The sequence below is a fragment of the Argopecten irradians genome, chromosome 10 (assembly GCF_041381155.1).
Source record: "Argopecten irradians isolate NY chromosome 10, Ai_NY, whole genome shotgun sequence".
Lineage (NCBI taxonomy): Eukaryota > Metazoa > Mollusca > Bivalvia > Pectinida > Pectinidae > Argopecten > Argopecten irradians.
This window is the reverse complement of record NC_091143.1, coordinates 36,052,594-36,078,011: the sequence shown is the minus strand read 5'-3', so window position 1 is coordinate 36,078,011 and position 25,418 is coordinate 36,052,594. Positions and strand designations below refer to the sequence as shown.

Here is a 25,418-nt window from a genome sequence, read left to right as displayed (position 1 = left end):
TGGTTGTCAGTGGGTTTCTGAAGAATATAATTCAACAATATTTGTGGCATCCAATAGTTTTCTGCAGAGATTAAAAAGAGATTAAAATGTACAACCATTTACGAGACATTTAACTGAATTCGAATTCTGCGGTAAAATGCTGATGACTACCTAAACATTAGATAGACAAGGAGGGGATGTGTAGCTGCAAAAATATATATTGCAAATAAACCCTTATAACAACTTTGTTCGAGTTCCATCAAGAATTTATTGATATTTCGGTAACTGATTTAATGTCAAAATTATAAAACTATCATACACGTTTTATAGTTTTTTTTATTGATTTCTTTAATGGAAAAATGGCTTTGATGTACGTAATAGCTAAAAAAAGTTTAGTTTACGTCTCTATCATTCTTCTCATTTGTCGCGCTTAACATCCTCCATTTTTTTCTTTGGCTCCTGAGGCATGGCGTCAAACAGTGTGAGGGAACTGCAGGCGATGCCTGTCAGTGGCGCGGGGATCGGGAGGGTATTAGCGTCACTCCAGATCTGGGAGTCCACGTCAAAGCTATCTACACTACTTAATCTTTCTTTCGTCGTCCAGTTGTGGCCACCGACGACGTAGATTTTACTTCCTAAACAGGTACAACCGAACTCCGCCCTTGGGTTCCTCATGCTTGTCAACGTGACCCAGGTGTCACTTGTGGGTGAGTACTTTTCAACTGATTCAACACAGGAGATCTTGCCCATGTTGCCAACACTTGCTCCACCGAATAGATATAACGAACCTTTGACTGGCAGCAAATGAGCAAAGTACCGAGCATCCTGGATTGGCTTCTTCGGATTCCACTTGTTACTGGATGGACTGAAGCACTCGACGACATCCAAAGTGTACGTATTGGTGCCACCTGTAATGAATTACACAAATTCATTAAAGAGTCTAGTGCCGACTAATGTGTACGTGTGGGCCCCGCCATTAACTAGTTACAACATCATTAAAGGGTCGAGTGCCATTTAAAGTGTACGATTTGAAAAATTACAAGTCTGGTGTCATTCAATGTGTACGTATGGGTTCCACATGTAAATAGTAACAAATTCATTAAAGTCTTAGCATGTAGTAATACTCAATCTCTCTCAGAGTTCATGGGAATTAGGGAGTGCAATGAATCCTGGGAGATATTGAGTAATGGCGTCATGTTGACACGACTAGACTTCGGTTCAAAATGACGTCAAAATCTTGTCACACTCCATGTTTTCAATAAGGTCAACGCTTTAAGGCTGACGTATTATCATCATTTCTTCTAAAATGTTTTGAATGCCATTTTCAGGGGGTAAACATACTATTTTACATTCTTAAACCTGACCATTGTTACTTTGAGCTTAAAAGCAAGTATTGTGAACATCAGATAGATACATTTACCAACTTCAGATTACGACGAAAATATTTTCGTACAATTTAATTTGTAACATAAGTTTGGGCTGCAGCAAATTTAAATTTCCGAGTCTGGAGAGAAGAAGGAGACGAACAAAGACACAATGCAAACTAATGTATTACTGTATAACATGATATATCCGTGGGCAATTATTTTCGATGTTAATGGCAAGCACAAAAAACACTAGGTCTTCACGTGGTATAGTTTTCTTAAGTTCAGCAGTCCATCAACAGACAAAGCCATTTAGAGCCTCAATTTACAGCACACCAAAGGTGAGTTGTGTTGCCTGGTGTCCTCGGAAAGAGCGCCACTAAACAAGAAGACACAACACGAAAATACCGCAGTCTCCCAAAACATACACCACGCAATTAGACAAACTACACACCGCGTACAAAGGAGGCCGTCCTTATGTGACCCTGGCTGTTAAAAGAACGTTATTCAAACATACAAAATGTGCGATGCATTTTGCTAATCCCAACACTTGTAAAAAATAACAGACACGGAAATAAAATTGTAAGTTCGTCATTCAAATTAACAAATGAACCTACACAGGATTCTGGGAAGCAAGGCGTAATGAACTGGCATTACAATGTGAAATGAGATAAATGTCATGTCTCAATCAAAATATCACTTAATTTGTTGTCATGCAAATAAGCTATATATATTTTTTTCTTTTCTTTTCGGTAAATGATTAAAGTAAGTTGGCTGATACACAAATCCTTAGAATGATAGATAAGTGATTTAATCTATTTCATCATCAAAATAATTTTAAAACAGTATAATACTATATTTTTGCAAACTATTTTTGCAAGAACTAAATCAATGCCTTTAACAAAAGGACTCTTTATTATGCCATGTACGAAAGACTCTAGTAATTGTTGAAACAGTAAGAGCGTTCTTTCGGAACAAACATTTTTGAAACAAAATGTATCTAATACACCACAATACCAGTCTTTAAATACTCAGCAGTAGAAAAAATCAATTTGTAAGTCTAAAAAGTGCACAAGATCTGTATACCCCACCACTCCTCTACACATGTGTAAGCTTCCTCTTTTAAAATACCTTCCTGTCCATTCCCTTAACGTGGTCTATGAAACTAATACCCAAACGGATATTACAGAGTTAGCCTAATATAGTATCAGGGTCAGAATTAATTAAGACTGACCCATGACAATATCGTAACAGTCAAAAGCCTGCCAGTCGACATTTCCGAAGCTCGTAGAAACTTGAGACGACCGATAGTCATTGAGCTTACGAAACCTGTATGCGTCAGCATTTCGCGTCTCGGGGATGTAACGGATATACATCCTGTAGTGCAATGTATTGTTCAAAGGGCAGACGACATATATTGCTGATGAATTACTTGATATAAATAAATATTACGCACTTTCATAGTAATTCTACTCTATGCGGGTATTTCGTCTCAATTGACTTATTTATGATAATCCAACAAAAGTATGGTATCAAATTTGTTGAAATTGTTAAAATCAATAAAAAATTATTCCGGAAATCAATTAAATATAAGTCCGGAAACAAGATATTATACACATCCTAGACGTATAATATAATGTCATCCGGGTCTTAAGTAAATCAGGAATGCAAAGCAACACCTGTTGTTAAAGGTTCTCTATTTAAATGCACACCTTTCGATTTTCAGACCAAAGTATCCTGCTTAGAATAGCATTTTGCTTTCATTTGCTTTCTAAAGTTGTTCTAATGCTATTTCTAGAATTTCTTCTTTCGGTGTGCAAGGATCAAATATCTTAACGCAAAATTTTGCGGTGAAGTACAATTGAGTCCTGCCTAAACGGTTAAATAAGTGTTCCTGATTGCTTCTTTACACCAGCGGTCGATATTCCCCATTTCCGGTGTCATCGACAGCCACTGTGGCGACACAAACAACACTAAATATCGTGAATTGTCGTCTCTTAAACAGGCAAGGAAAAGGTTAACTAGCAGCTGTGATAAACAGCCAGTATATACGTTATCTGTTGCAAACACTACAAGTATGTTTATGTATAGAAATATAAACTATAACCATACTCCTTAATAATGCCATGGAATAATAAAGAAAAAAAATCTGCAACGCAGATAAATATTGATTATATAAAATGATGCTGAGATTTTGATAACCATAATCATTATTGTATTTATCAAAACTAAACAACAGAGAATTATAATTGACCTCACTTAAAATAAACGTTTTGAAAAGCACAAGTGATGTTGTAGATTTATAATATCAACCCATAAATAAATATATAAATAAATTTCTCTTTGATATGCATTCTAGCTTCAGCGCTTATTTTATCAGTTTCAAACATTTATTTTGCTCATTTGAAAACGATATCCAAATTTTATCCAAAATATGATGAGGAAATAAAACAAGGCAATAAATTGATATTTTGCCTAAATGTCAAAATTCCTTTATAAGCATTCTGCTTTTTTATATTGTATTTCAGGATTAACTTGAATAGATTTTGTATGTTACAGAGATATAACACAAAAAACTGAGAGTACTTTAAATAAACCACGAAGCAGTTTATAATGAGAGTACATTCAATTTTTGTGTAATATATCCATAACATAAAAAATGTATTCAAATTAATCTTTATAGTTCAATTCACTAAAGGTAGTCTCTTCAATATTCATTATTAATTTAGGAACTCTTTTGTCTTTGAAATCCTTACGCCGTTATCTCAGCTAGTAAAAATGTCGTTTTAAATTGCGACGCCATTTTTTCGTTTTTGGGCTGATAAAGCAAATTTTTAAGCCAATGGAAATGCTCGTCACCAGCAAAATTGAATTACATGTGTATAACGGCTATATTAGGACATTTTATTACATGTAGTAATCGTTAGAACACAGGTTTCCTAGACTGAAAGTAAACTATGCTGTACACCAAACTATTTTCGTGACCTCATAATTTCGCGTTTCCAAGTTCAATGTACCTTTTCGTGACAATTTTATTTCGCGATATGCTTGAAACATTTTCGCGGCTTAATTTTTCGCAATTTTTAAATCCCGCAACACACGAAACTTTACCGCACTTGAAAATAATTCGGTTTACAGTATCACGAAGCAAAATCATATTCAGTGTTATACGAATGACGTTTATCGTGTGATGAGTTCCATTGGTATAACTGTCAGTGGGTAATGTTCGAAGTAGTCCGTACGCATATCTCCTTAATTACTCATCGTTTAGCCTAAAATCGATCATCCTATTGACGCCTGTTAATGTATAATTGTTCCATTGGTGGTATGAACACGTCCTCAACGAGAGATCCGTTAAGTATTAAGTATAGAAACGTTTGAAAGCAGAATATAAACGGAAAACTGATATGACTTAAACGATTCATTATGTGACCTCAGAAACTATCTTAAGAATATTTGTATTTAAAAATGATTACTTGGTTTCTTGGTAATGCCCGGGAAGCTATAAACAAGGTATATATGTTTAAGATATAGGCAAAATTGGTTTCAAATTGTACAGTAAAATGGGAGAAAATAGAATTCGAAAAAAAGAAAGGAAAAGGTCTCATTATAGTACTGATCGCAATAATTCAATGAACATTTTCAAATAAATCCTGAAATTTTAATGTCAAAAATGCAACTTCCTACTTCGTAACCCCAATGCAGTGAACTTTATATAAAAAAGAACGTCAGAAAGGTTTCTTTATAATTCTGTCTTAACCTTCTGTCTAAATGGTTGTATTCATGGTAAGCGGTATTACCTCCTGTACCTCCGGCGGTGTAGAGACGTCCGTTGAGGACAGCAGCTGATACACAGCGGCGGGGACTGCTTAGGGGGGGTGCCTCCTCCCATTTGTCAAGTTGTGGATTGTATTTCTCAACTGAAGATAATGCCTTGAATTCGTCCTCTCGCCCTCCTGACAAATGATAAAGCATGTGATAAGATCGTACACGGCAATTTGAAGTAATAAATTTTTCAATAGTTAGAAATGCCACTTATGTTTCAAGGCATGTGATGTATCGCATTTTCTCTCATACGTGTGATACTGGTTGATTTAGCACAATCCACTCATGTCGCCAGAGTCTATATTACATGGCTACCCATGCAATAAAGCCTCGTTACGTCATGGCATCAACAAAATTACTATTTTATAGGTACAATTTTAGCATTTGTTTTTCAGAAACTAAGCTGGATTAACTGTAAAAGTTACAAACAACGGGATATGCGATGGAAATATCATGCAAGTCGGATTTTTTTCACTTATTTAAGCACTATTTTTTAACTTCATCAGGGTATGAAAAAAAATTGTTTGCAAACTGTGTGAATCCACATAAGTTTGCAAAGAGAATTTATTTCATAACCCGACGAAGGTAAAAATTGTTACATCAATACTTATAATTACTTTTTCAGACTACTTGATAACAAAAAATATGTTAAACGTACGAAACAATTGATTTTCCAAAGGATTACTTTTTTTCTAAATCAATACGCAACGTCGACATCTCTATTATGACGTCATGACAACATCGGGTTTTCGCGCCATTCTCGCAATTTTTCTTCATAGCATAGGAAGAAAAAGAATATGTAAATCAGAAAGTCGGATTTAGTATGAAAACAAATAAAAAATAATTATTTCAAAATGGCGGAAAATCGTAGAAGTAAAATTGCAATAAAAAGTTGATGTGTAAGGGATCGTGATCGGCAAGCCTCGGGTTTTACAACACTTGGTGACCCTCGGGTAGAATATCACTATTCTTTGTATTCCTCACATGAATGAGTTTTATATTATCACATAATCAGCCGAAAATCAATTGAATTAAGTCATGTAATATTTTTGCATATGACACTAGCTTCATTGGCTGAAAAGTCGCTGCGATTTTTTTTAGTCGATTTCAGTTAACAATGACGCGACGTCAAGATTATGACAAAATAGCGACGGTCGCTGGATTTTTGCAAACATTTTTATATACACAAATGTTGATGCAGTTGTGTGATGACAAGTGTTTATTTTATATGATATTTTCTGAAATGAACACTATTTTAAAATCATATATCTAATAACTATTTTGATAAATTTCATAAGTCATATTCAAAAGTTTAAGATTACATTAATTATGTTGATAAACATTCAGTACGGCTCTAAAGTATCAAAAACACACAGAAAAATATATGATGTATAAGATATATTGTTAACAAGCTTACATCTAAAGAGATGTCCTTGAATCGTGTACAAACGATTAAAGGGAAAAGATGTGGGTACTGTACCATTAGGGCTAGATTTAAGTCGTTATACTAATAAAGTGTCCCTTTGGGCTTCAAGACGAACGAGAGCTTAAACTGTTTATAACTTGATAAATTTCGCACTGTTACACAATGTCCTTGATCAACAAAAGTTGATTACTTAAAATTTTTAAGTAGCCTCAAAAGACCAGTCTAGAGTCCTTGAGAAGTGAGCTCTTTATTCAAGCGATGAAAGGACTTAAGTCATCTGGATTGTTTAGCTTGTTTACAAAAATGAAAAGCGATTAGAGTGCTATGAATATACATGCACAAAAATGTATATCAAAATTTGGTTGCAAATAATCGAAATATATTGTCATCGATACTTCAATGACACTTCAATTATACTTCACTGATGCTTCAACGAACTTCAGTGATACATCAATGATAATTACGATACTACAATGACATTCAACGATACTTCAATGTTATTCAACGATAGCTTAATGATTCAACGATACCTTAACGATAGCTTAATGATACTCAACGATACTTCAATGCTACTTCACCGATAGGCCTACTTCAATAATACTAGTTGCAAGGTCGAAAACCAACTACCTCTGCTAATCACAATACAAGCTTCACTTTTACTCCGCTCCAAGAACAGTTATTTCCAAATTATTTCTCGGCATGTGTAAATTGCATTCATAAGCGTATAAACGTCATTGGCATTGAGGGATGTACAAACGTGACGAAACCTTTGTTGTCATGCTATTGTTATAGGAATAGACTAGGAGTAATAAGTACACTCATGTTACCTATTCATTTAGCACGTGCAAATTTACGCGTCATAGACGGTATAGATATGGTTTTATTATCAAGCTAGATTTAATAGCCATATCAGCTGAAATTACTGGCATAGAAAAAACATGCTTTATCATGTATCTTATATATCTGCTATTATGAATGTTCCATATGCTGAAATGTTTCATGTATCATGATAAATGTATACTTTATGTTATATATCAAGCACAGAAAAATTCGATCAATAATGAAATGACCACAAGTCGGTTAATAGAGTGTAAACCGACTCCCCCTCAGTGTTTAACCGACCTTTTATAAGGGAATATGACATATGCCTAACATCACGTTTGATTTTTTTTTCTTTGAAAATACAGTCTCACGTTTGGGTTAGTTACTGAACATGAAAAAGGAAGTTGATTGAGCGCTGATGAAAGAAGATATCTGTAGACAGGAGAATTTATCGATGTTATCCCCGACGATGAATAGTTGATTTCTGAAAATGCCAAACTGATTCCCGATCCGCCTACTCTCGTCCTTAGAATTGTTATTCAGCGTAAAGCAAATTGAATCGAAATCATACCACAGGTTAAAACAACTAAAATATCCACATTCATTTCTGAACATTAATGTAAAAATGTTTGCAGAACAAGAGTACAATACATAAGATTCATGACAATCACGTTCTTTTCCATTTCATGTATACGTTGTGAATTTAGATCATAATGGACAATTGAGAAAATTAGACAAATGCAGACTACATCCTAATAATGGAACATTATGTAAACTCGTTATATAAAACCAAGGCAAATCATAACCAATACTGAATGTATGACAACTCTTTATCTACAAAACCATGGCGACACCTGACCAATACCCGATGTCTGACAAATCTTTATCTACAAAACCATGGCGACACCTGACCAATACCCAATGTATGACAACTCTTTATCTACAAAACCATGGCGACACCTGACCAATACCCAATGTATGACAACTCTTTAACTATAAAACCATTGGCGACACCGAACAAATACCCAATGTCTGACAACTCTTTATCTACAAAACCATGGCGACACCTGACCAATACCCGATGTCTGACAACTCTTTATTTACAAAACCATGGCGACACCTGACCAATACCCAATGTATGACAACTCTTTATCTACAAAACCATGGCGACACCTGACCAATACCCAATGTATGACAACTCTTTATCTATAAAACCATGGCGACACCTGACCAATACCCAATGTATGACAACTCTTTAACTATAAAAGATTGACTGACACTGATTGTATGACAACTCTTTATCTGTAAAACAATAGCGTAATCAATCAAATACCGAATGTATGACAATTCTTTACCTATAATCTGGCTTGGGTGTGACATTTTCGTCTACTGCGACTTCATAGTGTTATTACACACGTGTCTTACGATGTTTATGAACGGGCCAGTTATGTGATAAAGTGTTTTCTGCAATAAAAACGCCACTTCCCATACCATCAAGGTTAAATCCATATGAATTTAAATCTCGAAGTTAATTCAGCAACCAAATATCTATAAATTGGGTACTCACCCAGGACAAACAACATGCCGTTTAGTACCAACATAGGGAAGCTTTGTCGCTTGTGGTTCATGCTGGCCACCTGGAGCCACGTATGGTCCCGGGGATCAAACCGGAACACAGTGTTGGTAGGCGTTGTGTTGGTGTAGATCTTCTCTCCACCGGCAACGTACAGGAACCCTCCGAGCACAGCAACTAAAAGGTTCAATGAAATAAACTCATTATTTTAAATTCTCTTTCGAAACAAAATATATGCCAATTATAACGTGTATTGTAAATGAGGCCATATTAACGATCTTTATATTGTTTTAGTTTAGTATCTAAATTTTCTTGTGTAGTTTTACCCTCAACCTAGTGTGCAGCAGGGAGGTCTATCATTACTATCGCTATAAATCACAATTGAGCAATTCCGTCGCTACGGTTTCTTTTCTAGTATGTTTCGTATATATGTCAAACACAACTGATTTAATTGAAGAGTATTATACATTTGTTGCCCTGGTGTGAGGTGGACATGAATATTTGTTTCCCCGTGTAAATTCTTTGCTTATTTAGCTTTCATTAAATCCACAAATATTTTCACGCGCAAATATACCAACAAATTTACCTTAAACAATATTTTATTTAACTATGTATACTCTCATACATACATATATATATAATTGAATGCTAGGATTGAAAAAAAGGTTGTGGATTATATTAATTCCTCTCCTACATATTTCAACAAATCTTCATTTTGACATGCGAATTGCCTGCGCGGGATATACGCTTTGTTTTTACACGGGAAGCTGCCTTATGCGGGCTATCTCTGCGTAATGTTAATAAACAATGAACGAAATATGCCTCATAAGTTATTTTTTATTTAAAAATAAATTATTTACCGTACATCTGCTTTGTTAATTATTCCAAAGTGAGCAACTGAAGTACTCTCTTTCCAGTATTTTTTAAATAAGCTAATGTTTTCAATTTAAGACTTTTTTCAAATGTTGTTATTGTTAATTTTACATATCTTTGAAATATACTCGTAGCCTTTATTCAAGTGACATCTCTTTAGCAGAACAAACCGACATGACATTATCAGTCGCACTTTCAAAGTTTAAATCGACGGATAACCCGCTTCCAAACTACAAGTGTTGGCTATATGGAATCCAGTTTTAGTTATGAAAAATTGCTGATTTTACATGTACTTCCCGGTATGGGTATTAGTCATGTAATTACGGAAGGCGTTTAAAGAATCTCTGCTTAAACCTACATTACCCTAACCGCTACCAATAATGTTCATCTCATATCTAATTATACAGATGTTTCATCTGTCTCATATGACCGTAACCTTGACAAACGAATAAACAGTTTTCAATCCTTGAACGCCAACGCTCCCAATTTTAGGCATAGATACATTTTAAAATCCCTCTTGGTAGTTACAAAAAATTCTGACAAGTCACTTTAGGACTATTTTACATCGTTCGCCTAGATAGGACACTGAATAATGAATTTATCTCTGAGCTAAACATAATCAATGCTATCGGTTTACGAACACCTGGCTGTAACACAATTATCTACATGATCTCAGTAATCCCCTATGTTATTGTAAAAAAAGATATTCAAAACCATTCTCGGCTTTCAGAATCATTCATAAAACTTTCAAAAAAGATTCAGCGATATGGCAAATTCAACTTTTAAATATGCATCTTACGTGCAGATTTTGAATTTTATTACTCTAGCTTCATAACCAAGATGTCATTTTACTCCCTAACGTGAAATCGTCAAACAACAGTCCAACTTGCTATAAAGGACATCTTTATAATAAGGCCAAATGTATATAATCGACAGACTCATCAATTCCATTTGATGCCCTTCAATATATTATTGATTTCTATATAAAGGACACCTGACTATAAAGGACAATTTTGCAGTGTCCTTTATAGACAGGTTTGATTGTATTTTAATTTGACCAGGGTAATACAAAAAAATTTATACGAAGCATGATTGAAGCAATATATTTTCAGTCAGCTTATAAATGATCATTTATATTACTTAATAGTAATTTTATTCATAAAACGTAATAATTTATTTAAACAATAATTTACGAAAAAACACATTTTTGACATTTTACAAAGATTGGTAAATATGATCTGTTGTAGCGTAATGGTTTTTAGCACGTCACCAGCATGTCATATTTTGTTTACAAGTCATTGTGTGGAGACCAGCTTCCATTGAAGTAGTGTGTGCAAACATTTCAACACAGTGAAGACACATCATAGGCTGCCATTATAGGAAACTTTAGGAATGAAGTCAACGTTCACTGCACAATCTTTCAATTAAGTTTCATTTTTAGACTTCAAACGCTGTCAATTTAGACATTTCTTGATCGTAAATCAACAGGAAAATTATACCGTCAAAAGGGTCTAGTGTAGCTCTAACCGGACCTACCTCCCGATTGGATAACTTGTTATCACATCGTGCACGCGCTGTTTGCATTTCACAGTTAGTTTTATGGACAAGTCGCGGGAATTGAACTCATAGTGGATATCGTATCTCGGGTGCGGGGGAGGGATGTCAGGATTCAATAACGAAATGCTATCTCGGTAATAAGGTCTGTTCTGACAGCTGATAAGCGTTGGACATACATCTCTTTGGGTATAGGTTTCCGATTGACGTCTAATTAATCAAACTATTTACACATTTGATTCCTAATACGTAGCCAAGTAATATACACCCTATATCATACATAGACACCAAATTCTGGTAATCTCCAAATTGCATGAGGTCGCGTCTAACGAAGCCTGCTCGGATGACAGAGATCATAAATTCACTTGACAATGGCGATTCGATGGGACTCGCGTTAAAACGATTTATGTAACTTGAGTATTGGTTCGGTCGGGTCTAAGGCCATGTAGCAAACGTTTTATTAGCTTCATATTATGAAACAGTCATTAAAGCATTGGTGTCACTATTTTTAAATTTCATCGGCGTTTAAAAGAAATTTTGTTTGGAAACTGTGTGAATCCGCGTAACAGGTTCTCACAATAGTTTGCAAACAAAATTTCTTTCATAATTCAAAACTAGAGACATCATTGGTTATAATAATTTTAGACTTCTTAATAAAATAAAGTATATGAATCTAGCATACAAATCAATATCTAGATATTATATGATATTTTTATTAAAGTTATTGCATTATGTAGCTTTTAGTATTTTTTATTTTTCGAGTATTTTTAATGTATTAAATCTGATGAAACGTCTGTTCTATTCAAGTCATATAGGATGAATAGCAAAGGTTATGATTATTTTTTATAAAATTTCGGAATTGTGATATCATTCTAATGTAATAAATAATCGAAAAAAAAATTGAGCAAGTCTTGAAAAATACGGAATATGCACAAGATTTACACAAGGCTTGATAATGTTGAGAAAGGACGTAGAAGAATACGTGTTGAGAGAAAAAAAAGTACACAAGCAAACTATGCTTAACGAGATGTATTCCTAAGCCACACATCACAAAAAAAGCGAAGCAATTAATATCTACTGCAAATTTAGGAGGAAAGTGTCCAATATATACGGTGAAAAGGTTTCTAGAACCGTTGCAATCATGACAAATTTATGTGTAAGTTGCCCGCTGGGGTGTAATAATCATTCTGCAAAGTGTTCCCGTTTCCCAAGATTTAACTGACATTTTTTAACGGAAGCATATAAAATGGGGGCGTTATAATTTTTATTTCCTGGAGAATTATGTTTATTGTCCAAATTTATTTGATTTATTGTGTAAAGTTACTTATATTTTGTTAAAAAAATATAAAAGCTATACTTATATCGCGTTGTTAAACCTTGAGTTAGGATCCGGACATTTCTTACCTACATACCTATGAAATTGAAGTCTTCTTTTAGAAAATTATGAAATCCATTTCAAATTATTGAATTTGTTTATAAAAACAATTTACGAATGGCTTATCATCTGCACTTTCTCATTCAATAAAGCGTTTTGCGTTATATTTCGCATTTAACTGGTTTCATATAAGCTGATTATTTTTCTATCATTTAACTTTTCTATTCTGTTAAAAGCATCGCCGGAGAGTCATAAAAAACATTTTATAGCGCTATTTATTTATTTGTTATTTTGTTTGTATTCTTTACATTCAACCATAAGATAAGTCCTGTTTCTTGCATGACAAATTAAAGGATAATATGTTTGGTTGGGAAAGATATAGCTACAATATTGTAACTCAAAAGACTGCTAATGTTGTCGTCCTTATGTCGAAAGGTAAAGTAGGCCGGGTACGTATATTCTAATTAACCAAGATTACATACTGTTTAGTAAATTATCTTTAATAGCAATCAAAATGCATAATATCACCAGTGAGGATTTAGCTTCGATAAAACAATAGAATACGATTAAAATCAATACGTGTTATTTAAAAATTCAATGGCGATAAATCAACATGGAACGTCGTGAAAATGACTTACAAAATTACATTTGATTTATGATGTTTTCGAAGGTACGAGTTAAATATGTGTTCTTTTCAAACATTTCGAAAAAAGCTATATATATGGAAACGATTAAGTGATTTGATTAAACTGTAACATTTTATTTGAACCTTCCCCGTCCAGAAAATGAAAACACAGCATTTTTAGTCACAAATTAAGCATGTATTCTATTAATTGCAGCATTTTTACTCAAATATAATATTCTTTTAATAACGGAAAGCTTTCAAAATTAAAGAAAGTAATTAATATTTTATTCAGTAGGGATTCTGATATTAATACGAGTGCTATAAATAAAATACAGCTGGTTTGTATCAATGCCACAATGACACTATTAGTTTGGACTAATGTACTTTTCTATAAATTTAATTAGGTCATCAGTGAATGATTTGGACATTAGTAAAACATCAGTGGTTTCATGTGAATGAAAATAGTTTTAAGTTAAATGAAGAATAATTGATAAACTAAAAATGCATTGACATGTCTATATTTAAAGCATTGACATTTATCCATCATTAGGTAATTGATTAATTAGTGAATCGTAATTGATTACAGGGCAGCTTATCTGCTCCACTCGGGTAACAGATACTAGCGCTGTCATTGTCGGGCAGACGACACTTTAGCCGCATCGTGGTTGTGACAGCGACAGTGAATGAAACTGCCATGTACGTTAATAATAAAATGAAACAGAAAATCGATGAAATTAATTTTCTGATGGGAAATATAAAAATAGGTGGTGAAATACGTTCTCTTTTTGTTAACGAACAGCGTGTTTGCTTTTCGTCATACAAAACATTATGTCAATAACTTTCTTTGATCTCGGAAGGAAAATATAAACATAGTGAATGACGCCGGGTTGTTATGTCGTGGCCACACACACAAAATAAACATCCGTCCCGACACAAATACGACCACACACTGATTCAACCATATTATAGCCAATGTCACGGTTATAGTCGTTATATACCTAATAAAAATTACCAAGTTTATTTTCCGGTATTTCTTTGATCGGTTTTTATTAGAATCAACATTTCGTACACAATCTCAGCAGGTAGACATATGCATGTTATATTACAAATGATTTGTATACTGCGTAATGCAATAATTATATTTATTAAGTGAATAAATACAGTAGATTAATAAATACTGACTGAATTACACAATTACAGCACACATTCATTTATTGCTGAGTATATCCTTCTAAGTTGATAGGTAAATGGATAGCTGAATAAATACTTAACACAATTAATATTTCAACTGATGATGAATACATGGAAGAAAATCGGAAAAGGTTCTCTCTATATTTACGAAGAAAACTATGATTGCAGAAACTACATAAACTTGAAACATGATAGATTTATATGCAACACCTTTGTTACAATACTATGTTTGTTCCAGTAATATGTTTCGAAGCTTTAAGTCGCGGAAACGTTCCAGATCTGCTGGGAAATCAGAACAAACTAGAAATAAGTGACTGATTACAAAATGGAGAATAATACAAAATGATTATTGTTAGGGTTAACGATGATAGAAGCGGAATATCTATTATTGGGAATAATAAGTATGCTAGATAATTGATGGTGTGTAAGTCAGTGTGGGCGGTAGTTTTATAGTATCCCCGGGAACTTTTTTACGGTTTTCTGGTATACTAATTGGAGTAGTTTTGGCATTATGGTACCCAAGTTCATACAAAGCCTATATATTAGTGTGATGTATTATATGGTCCAATTTGATCTTTCTGTATCGGTTTTATTGAGGAATTTTAAATTCTCCACATCCCCGTTCAGTAGAATGCAGAGTCGTATGAAGCTCGTGGCGGGTAAATTTTACGGGAGGAATAAAGAATAAATACACGTATCATAGGCATGTTTGGGACTATCGTTATGATCAAGATCACGTTTGTATGATAAATTATTGATTGCATTTAGAGAAATCAACAAACAAATAAAATAAACAAATAAATAAATAAATAAAGATAAATAAAGAAATAAAGAAATAAATGTATGAATAAATGAATTAATAAATAGATAAATAAGCCAGTGTAAATTAGACGCAATATTGAATTATATGCTTCATTGAACATTACCAGAAGAGTGCAAATAGGCGATACCTGGAGAATCGAGTTGATTTTTAGAACCAACAAAGAGGCGTACCGACTGGAAAGACATTGGTTTGGGAGCTTTAATTATAGAGCGCTGAAGGCTTGACTATTATACCTAAAGGGACAAACTTCTATTATTTCGAATTTGGTGAAAGGTGTATATCCACGAAACACTGATAACATGTAGGCAAGGAGAAAAAAAATTCGTTCAAACATTGAGAAATGAGGAGGTCACACCAATGTCCTTGACCTATTTAATAGGTATAAATACCTGCATGATGATGACGTGGCTCTGGGAGGTTTGTAAGAGAATCCCACGCCTTACTGTCAAAATTGTAACGCCTCACTTCAGCACTCACTTGTTCCGACTTTAATCTAGGGGCGCCACCTATCGCCAGAAGGCTTGGTACCTTGATTTTTCTACGTGGGATTGTCCTTGGAGACTGGATCATAAAAATATATTTGTTAACCTTTAGCCTTATTATATTTTTGTTAAAAATGTGACAGTAAAATTATTCCAAATTTTGTCAACTGATAGAATTTACAATCTTATAGCGACATAAGTTTATGATATCGTAAATCATGCTTTTAATAAAGACGAGGGATACCCCTAAATTATTATATTATATGACATTACCTTTGATATTGCAGAGTTATCTGCCCTTGTTGGTTTTTGATTTTGACGTCTTCTGTTTACAAGCGTCACGTCATATTATCCGGAGAAAACGACATGAATTACGCTCACAAAATAATGACGTAACAATCGATACCTACCCGCAAGGGAGCTAACTCTGTAATATGCAAATAATGATTATGTGTCGATACATAAGCTATAGTTTTAAAAAGCATGATAAAAACGACAGTTACAGGAATTTTTTTTATTACTTTTGTTTTTATTTAGAGATGAACTTCAATAGATTTTTTTATGTTATGGAGATATAATACAAAAATCTGAGTGTGCTCTAAATAAACCGCGAAGCGGTTTATAATGAGAGTACACTCAGATGTTTGTGTTATATCTTCATAACATAAAAAATCTATTCAAATTAATTCTTATAGTTCTATTTACTAAAGATAATCTCTTCAAAATTCAAAATTCATTTTGGGGCTGTTTTGTCTATGAAATCATTACGTCGTCTTCTCAGTCAATCAGAATCAACGTTAAAAACGGCGACGCCATATTTTCCTTTAAGGGTTGATTAAGTCAATGAAAATGCTCGTTACAAGCAAAATTGAATCATATTATTATATACTTGTTGATACACAATATAATGACTTCATCGAAGATCAAATATTCAGTCGAATACTAATTACTCAAAATAACGTGCGATCAAAAATTGAAATGGTCAAAAAACCATGAATCTGGACCTTTTCCTATATACATTACACTTACACCAGGCAAGGTCTTATTAACAACTACGGAACTACATCAGCCTTCCCATAGGGATCGTATCTTGGCACAACAGACTTTAAAGGCTAGAATTTAAAATCAATGCTGAATTTTCTTTCAGAGAAGATTATACAGATTTGAATCTTTAAAGAATTTGGATGACATATATTTCAGAGACTTTTGTAATAACAACAGTTATTCATAGGTTGGATGGTTAATTGGTGACACATGTTTTGTTGCTTCTTTACTCCGACAAGTTCTAGCCATACAGGTATCACCCATGTGCAATAGTATTTACCAAAGATACTCCACCGCCGACGAATGGTATTTTTCTCTATCTAAAAGAAGAGCGGACGACTCAGTATTTTTTTCACCTATAAAAGTTACTTACTTTACGCCATTACCATCACTGAAAAGTTTGTGCTTCTTATTTCTAATTCAAGGTAAATATATTAAAAATTAATAACTGCATTCCGAAAAACTTCCATGGCATTATTCCTATATGGAAATAATGTTGTGATGATGATGATAATGATAGACGATGATGATGATGATGATGATGATGATGACGATGAATGATGATGATGATGATGATGATGATATTATGATGATGATGATGATGAGATAGATGATGATGATGATGATATGATGATGATGAGATGATTGGTTGATGATGATGATGATGATGATTGATGATGATAATGGTGATGGTAATGATGATATGAATAAGATGTTTGAGAATGTGTGTGAAAGTGATATTGAATTGAATGTGATTAAGGATAAAGTATTTAGTTATTATGAAGTGTATTGCACATGAAAAAGAAATAGAAAATAAATTATAAAAAACTTTTGATTTGTCCTATAAAACAAATGCGGATATTCAAGGTAAAAACGAGAAAGTAACAGAGACACTATTACATATGTAATTAGTCAGACAGAACGAAACTATGAAATAAAACATGTTCTGTTAAAATGCAAATAACGAAACACAATATACGCAGCTTTCCAATAAGGGAACCAAAGGATTAATTTCTCAATGTCTTCTTGACAATCTACAAAAAAAAATAATTTCTACATCACTAATTCTCCCTTATTTACGAGGATCGGGCCCTACAAACACTCAAGAAAATTGAGAAAATTGACATTTTAACGATCATTTTGTGATACTGAGCAAGGTACCACAGGGGGGCCCTCAAATCCAATGTACATACTGAATACACAGAGTCTGCCGTAAACAATAGCTAACAATGTCCCCGCCGAATGTGGGGGAGGTAAGTCGATCCAATATTCAAAGCTAATTGGGTTGTACTCAAGACGTACTTATAAAGATGCTACACCGCCGACGAATGTTATTTCATTCTATCAGAAACAGGAGCAGACGAGTTAGTATTTCCTTCAGTTATAAAAGTTATTTACTTTATAGCATTACCAAATATTGAAACGTTTGAGTTTCTTTTTTTTTCATTCAGGATAAAAATATTTAAAAAAAACTCCATGGTACTATGCACTATATGGAATAAACTACTGATAACTGTTGCATCAAAAGCAAAATGGATTATTTTCTTTTTTTTTTTTTTTTTTTTTTTTTTTGCTTTTTTTGTTTTGTTGTTGTATTAATTAGACACATTATACACGATTAAACATCTGTTAATGTTGAAATGGTGAGTATTGTTTATGGAGCATAACTCAAGCCAGAATGCAAAGTCTAGAAGTGATTAAGAAGCCATTTTGGACTAACTCGGAATAAAGAATAGATTGGTTACTGGTATTAAAGTTCCTTCATTGCCTAAACTGTTGCTTTGTAAGAAAGAGAAGAAACCATCACGTGAAATAATGAGGCTGAGTACACGTGATAAAAATCCCGTCAAGGCCTCTTGTTACAAAAGCCGATAAGAAGACGATGAAGATTGTATTTGCAACTTTTCTGTCCAATCTATTGTATGGTGACAAATGATGGTTGGTTTAATTGGGTAAAAACTTAAGCCATATTAATGATAAACGTTTTCTACTTTACAACACTTGCAAATGTGCGATTTTTTCTGTATATGAAAGGGTCTTAGATACCGGAGTACATGTGGAATCGATAGGGTCAGAGTACTGGCGATGTCTGGCCGGAGAACCAATCTCATTCCATTCTAGTGAATTAGGAGTGCTATATTGTCATTCTATTGTCGTTAATATGTTACAAATTGGACAAACCATGAAGGCGGGGGTGGTGGAAAACTCAGTAGAATAAAAGTGATATTTGTTTATAACAGAACCTACAAAGCAAATCAACCTTGTATATTGGCATAAAAAGGAATAACTGGGGATACGGTTGATCAATTATCCTGTGACATTTATCCATCAATAGATCTGTATTTAAATCTTCACTACGACCCCACTTTGTAACATTATTTAGTTAGTGTTGTTTAGAGCATGAATTGCCATCTGATTATTTTGACGCCTTTGTTATTGTGACGTCACAATTGTGCCAACGATCACTGGAACTGGCGGTTGACGAAAAAATGCAGTTCATTCCTCGACGATAATTGTTTGTTCATTTATTTTAGATGCAAATATCTAGAGATTATATCTTAAATGTGTTATAAGCAGTTATGAGAGGATGGGGGACGTCAACTGCACAACGACAAATTCAACACTGGGCGCACTTCTTTAACTTTGTCGTTGTCCAGTTGGCATTCATCTTCTTATAATTGCTAGTTTAATGCAAATATATGCTGATAAGCTGATATACCGTACTTGTAATACACTTTGTCTTGACGGCATGCAATGATAGTGAAGCGCCTCCTTTACAAGCGTCTGACAGTCTGGAATATCCATCAAGAATGATACGGATTCCACGGAGTCCACGATGGTTGCCGGGGACAACAGCGGAAGTCGAATGGTGGCGAGAAGGTTTGACGCATGTGGACGTCTCGCCTGCTTGTCGTGTTCGATCCAATCAATCATATTTTTGAAAACGTCAAGTTCATGATCAGCATCTAGGTCATCTCTCTGAAAATAAAATAATTGTGGTTTTAGTTACTTACTTCCTTGAATTTGCAATTTTTGCGCGGTGCGATCGCATCTAACCGGATATAAGAGGAATATAGATGCTAGACTAGATATTAAGAGGAATATGTATATTAAACATATTGATAAACGCTAACATCTAAACATTTAAACGAGTGCGCTGAAATGGGAAATGCGCCAATCGATTTAAAGTTGTATGGTCTGTGACTTGCTGTATTTTTGGCATCGAAAAATTATTTATAAGTGTTCTAACGTATTTTTCTACCCCTCTCAGAGTTTTAAACTTTCGATATTCACCGACTTTTGTAAAGTTCGTATTCATGAAGTTATTTAACAATTAATAAATATTGATATTAATGTCTACACGTTTAAAATAGCTCGGATGTATCCGAACTGTTCCGATCTATGCCGATCTGAACGGGAATTGCCAATGTTGGCCACATGATACAACTCGGGCAATCGGAACATCTTGCTCACTTCTTCGAACATAGGCGAAAATGACGAGGTGATCCGATTGACAATTCGGGATGCTCCAATCTATACGGGTATCGCCGATGTCGGTCACGTGATGCAACTAGGTTTTCCGATATTACCCGAAAGTTTGAAACATGGCGTTGACTGTTGCGCTTTTTTCAAAACGTGTGATATATTTCATGCGACATTTACCACTATTTTAGTAGTAAATTGCTGCTTTTATGAATCTGAACCATCACAAAAAAGCATCCATATTCACCCACTGTATGTTTTATGACAATTTGTGGTGGTGGACATTATAAGAAATATAACTTTAACAAGTTGTACATCCACCTAACATATGTGTGGCTTTTGAAATATTTAAGATGTTACAGTATATAAAGTGGAAAATATACTAACGCAACAGTATTACGTGTGAACGCAATTATTTATCTATTGCTTTCGCAGTTTATACGCAATAATCTTTGCGTATTGCGTTCGTACGCAATATTTTTTTCGTCATATTTTTGTCATGTTTATTTTGTTATGGACATGCCCATTCCCAGCGACAATAATATGTATATTTTACAAATGAATTTTATTGTTACACATGATATTATATATATTGCCTTAGTTACATGTACTTTAGATTCATCTGACTTATTAATCTCGACCCCAGATAATACATTTAAGAGCGAGAAAAACTATAGAATTATTTATTTACAGCGATTGTGAAACAACGTATGCAATTTCTATCAACCACTTTCGAGGTCCGGGTTTAAGAGTCTGATCATTGTGGGAGGAAACCCTTGAGATTAGCCAGGTCATCACTGATATAATGCAAGCCAAAAGTTGTTCGTCAACCACTTCTGACCTACCTGTTGTAGACAAAACAGTGACGGGTTGTAAAAAACACATATCAACTCACTTTGTATAGTGCCACGACCTGTTCCATTGGGAGGTCTTTGAACTTCTGCCTTTTTGTGACCGATCGGAAATTCTTTGCTGCCAGACCCAAGGCTTTGTCACTTAATCTGTTTAGACTGTACTTGAAGGCGGTATCCAACATCTGCAGACAATTTTTAAGATCTAAATGGTCGGTGAAGAATTCCTCACACGCGTCTTGTATGAGAAAGAACCCTAGACTTGTAGCGACCCTTAGAATTTCCTCCACATTTCCTTCAGTGAGATTGATTTTCCCGGTATACATACATTCCAGAATTGCCTCAAATATGGCCGAATCCAAATCTCCTAGATTAATTAACTCATCTCCATGAGTAAGATCACGTTTTTCAACGAAGTGATCGTAAAAATAATCCGAACAAGATACCAGCACGAGTTTATGTGCGCGAAAATTTCTCTCCCTCGTGATAACTGCCACGTCACATAGAAAATCTTGGCGCCACAACACTTCGAATCCATTTAACACTGTCTCTGAGAGATGTTCCACTGTTTTTGTTTGCTTCTGGTCTCCAACATGTTGTTTTAAATGCTTCCTTTTCTCAAACAGCTTTTGTTTGTATCCGCTGCCATGTTTTTGGTGAAGAGCAGACGACCGATCCATCCCGCCTGTTGCCATTCCTTTACGTTTTTATTTACGTTTTTCTTTCTATCCTTTCCTCATTCGCCAGCTGGTGCAGGGGAGAATATCATAACTTAGCAACGACAATTAATGACGTCATAAGTTAGGTTTTGTATAGTTGCAATTATGACGTCATAGCCGAGATGGCAAGTTGACGTCATAATTTGAGCTTTATCATCCGCTGCATAATGCGCGTGCTAACAAATAATTAAAAAGAATGCCATAAGCATTAATAACATTTGAAATTGAAGCATTTCATTCATTCATAGTAAAGCATTGCAGATTTTTTAGAAGCATGATATCCTTAGATCTGTTCCTGAAATTCTGTGATAATTGTATGGTTTTTTTACTAGGGTTATATCATTTTGATGTTGACCGCGATAAGGTTGCTGTAAAAATCGACTTCCATACCATTCCACTGACGGCGACGGCAGCCATAAACATGTTTTATTATTCACTTATGAAATAAATTAACCCGCATCTTATGTATTGTCTCGGTAGATTATTCGTTAAATGATTTGGTAATATTTGCCAATTAAAAACTTTTATAGAGGTTAATATGGTGTTACATTGTTCGGGAAATAATATTCATCCCGGCCGGTATTACACCATATTAACCGAATCAATAGTTATTAATATTTATATCAGATACTGAGTTTACTTAAAGAAATATCCATAGAATTAATTGTTAATGCGAATACATTTGTACAAGAAGAACGATAGCCTTAGCACGCCACCCTGTGGATCACAACATCGTGGAAATGTGACGTCACAATAAAACAATGTGGAACGTCAGAACATATACTGTATTGTATATCTTTGCATGCGATTCAATTTCGCAGGCAAATGGAAATTGCGAAAAAACAATTGCTGCGAAAAAGTGCTAATCGTAGGTATAATAAAACCGTGTGACTCTAAATTGCGAAATTATATCGCCAAGAAAAAGTAATTAAGCATGAGTCGCCAAATTAATTTACCGCAAAAGTTAGTTGGTTTAGTGTAGTATATGTATTTTTGTGTGCAAATGATCATGCATTTAACAATTTTACTTTCTTAAACACGCGTACAATAAAAAAAAAAAAAAAAAAAAAAAAATAGAAACGACCTTTACAAAGGATTTCCCGACATACTGAATTAAGATTTAGCCCTTCTCCCTGACCTTATTGAAGAAGGCTGAATACTATGATATTGGTACTAATGCAAAACGAGCTTGGAGTGCGTTTTTAAACATATTCACGCGATTCTTAAACATCCTAAACGATTATGTGGGGCCGCGGTGGCCCAGTGGTTAAGATGTACCGACATATAACCACATGCCCTCCACCTCTGGGTCGCGAGTTCGAATCCTATGTGGGGCAGTTGTCAGGTACTGACCGCTGGTCGATGGTTTTTCTCCGGGTACTCCGGCTTTCCTCCACCAACAAACCTGACACGTCCTTAAATGACCCTGTTAATAGGACGTTAAACTAATCAAACCAAAACGATTATGTGCATGTTAACTTTTAAGTTTTCAGATGACGTATTAGAACGTACATGCGGTAGTAGTAGGCCTTTATACTAAAATATCCATGCTCCGCGTAAGTTTTACTTTTGTTCGTATTATTAGATTTTCGAACAAACAATTGCCTTCTGCAACGCCGCCATTTTTTGATAGAGAATTAAACAAAAAAAGAAGTATGCCATTTTTTATATACCCTAGACACCTTGAAACGTACAGTGATATGGTTGGTATATAAAGTGACAGCATTTTTTTCCTTCGTTTTATTCCACTAAAAGTGAAAGTTATTGAGGAGATATTTGACATCATTCCCACATGCCTCATCCACCCTGACACACACACACACCTACGATAAAAATTTAGGAGACTTTGACATCTGTCAATCACAAACCACAATGGTACTTCGTGTCGACAGTCACATAAAGATGTCCATTTCTAGTAGTTTAATTTTGCGTATAGACATAAAGACTTCACTGAAGGGTAACGTATCACTGCATGATACGATTGAAATAAGATAAAATGATGACATTCTCAGTCCCCATAGGTTTTCATAAAAGAACACGGTAAAATCAAGGGGAGTAACTCTGATATGATGATTCGTGGAGATGTTGGTTCCGTCGCATTTCAAGTTATCTGACATGAAGGGTCAAAATTTCCTATAACTCATCATGCTTCGTTCGTCGTTGTCCATCGTGTGCCGTAAATCGTTCCTAAAACTATATTTCATTCGAACTACTTCTCAATAACCGAAAGTTTCAAGGTACTGATATTGAGCCTGTATCATGCCGAAATGAAGGGCTACCAATTTTGTTAAAATAGATTACCTTGACCTTCATTCTAGGTCACACCTGTCAAATAGGCTAAAACATTTCAGCTACTTCTTGTCAATAACTAATACGCCTTGAGACAGGATATTAAATATGTATCATGCTGCGATAAAGGCATACTAAATTTGTTTTAAACATGAATAACTGTGATATTCATTGAAGGTCACAGGGGTCAAATAGGCCAAAATATTTTAATGACTTCTTGACAATAACTACGAGGCATTGAGACCTTATATTGGACCTGTAGCATGCTTGGATGAAGGACTAGCAAGTTGAATTAATGGCCTTGACCTATTTTAAGGTCAAAGTGGTCAAATATACCAGAAACTTCGAGCTTATACTAAAGAATTCCTTGCATTGCTTTAAGTGTTAGCCAATACAGTATTATTGGACTCCGTTGTATATCATATCAATAATCAGAAGACCATGATGCCCCATGGGCCTCTTGTAATGGTATACGTTGAACGTGAAACACAAATGTCGTTTTTATCGAAGGAAAGTCGTAGTACGCAGAGAAAAAAAATAAACTAAAATTCTATGAAACGATTCTGCATGGAGCGACGGTCCCATACAGGTTAAAGAACAAAATGCAACTCTTGAAAACGTGAAGAGATAGCGATAAAATATTAGACAACTTTTTTTTTTCAAAAATCATTTATCATTTTATCACCACGATCAGCATTTACTTGATTCATTTCTTGACATATTGACAAAATAGCCGTCTTCCTCAAAATCGTCCAATAGCAAGCGAAAATGTTGCGGTGACGGCTTCTTTTATACCAAATGTATTAGCAAAAGCTATGTACATGTTCCATCCGACTAATGTGTAACAAGCCTAGCAATTTCGTATGTATTTATCTCGAGATTTTGTCCAAGTGACGTTGGATCATACATCATCTATATGCTCTTTTCCACACCTGCCTTAGTTACTGAGAGTGTAAGCTGTTTGCTGGCGTTGACATGGACATATTCTCCACAACCGAAGACATATATTTCTTTCGCGAACTTTATTTTTTTCTGCCGCTAGGCGTTTCCCGCCACCGACTGTCGTCTGCTGGTGACAGACAAGGACACCAACGCATTGCCCCTCGCAAATAGCTCTGTC

The 25,418-nt window shown here is 34.6% G+C and overlaps 1 protein-coding gene across 1 annotated transcript; it reads right to left on the bottom strand.

Moving 5' to 3' along the window:
• Positions 1-237: 237 nt before the first annotated feature.
• On the bottom strand, positions 238-22,083 carry LOC138333774 (kelch-like protein 26). Its single transcript, XM_069282355.1, has 6 exons — positions 21,335-22,083; positions 19,681-19,935; positions 15,820-15,991; positions 8,984-9,166; positions 5,144-5,299; positions 238-887 (listed from the first exon to the last, which is right to left on the bottom strand). The coding sequence occupies exons 1-6, from the start codon at positions 21,983-21,985 to the stop codon at positions 397-399; spliced, it is 1,908 nt and encodes a 635-aa protein (XP_069138456.1). The 5' UTR covers positions 21,986-22,083; the 3' UTR covers positions 238-396.
• Between the last annotated feature and the right edge of the window lie 3,335 nt (positions 22,084-25,418).

Excerpts from the sequence above, each read along its gene's own strand:
- LOC138333774 (XM_069282355.1), bottom strand. The coding sequence starts at position 21,985 with ATGGCAACAGGCGGGATGGATCGGTCGTCTGCTCTTCACCAAAAACAT. Across the intron at positions 19,936-21,334 it reads AGGTCGTGGCACTATACAAA|AGAGATGACCTAGATGCTGA; the intron begins GTGAGTTGATAT and ends TTTTATTTTCAG. Across the intron at positions 15,992-19,680 it reads CAAGACAAAGTGTATTACAA|TCTCCAAGGACAATCCCACG; the intron begins GTACGGTATATC and ends TTTATGATCCAG.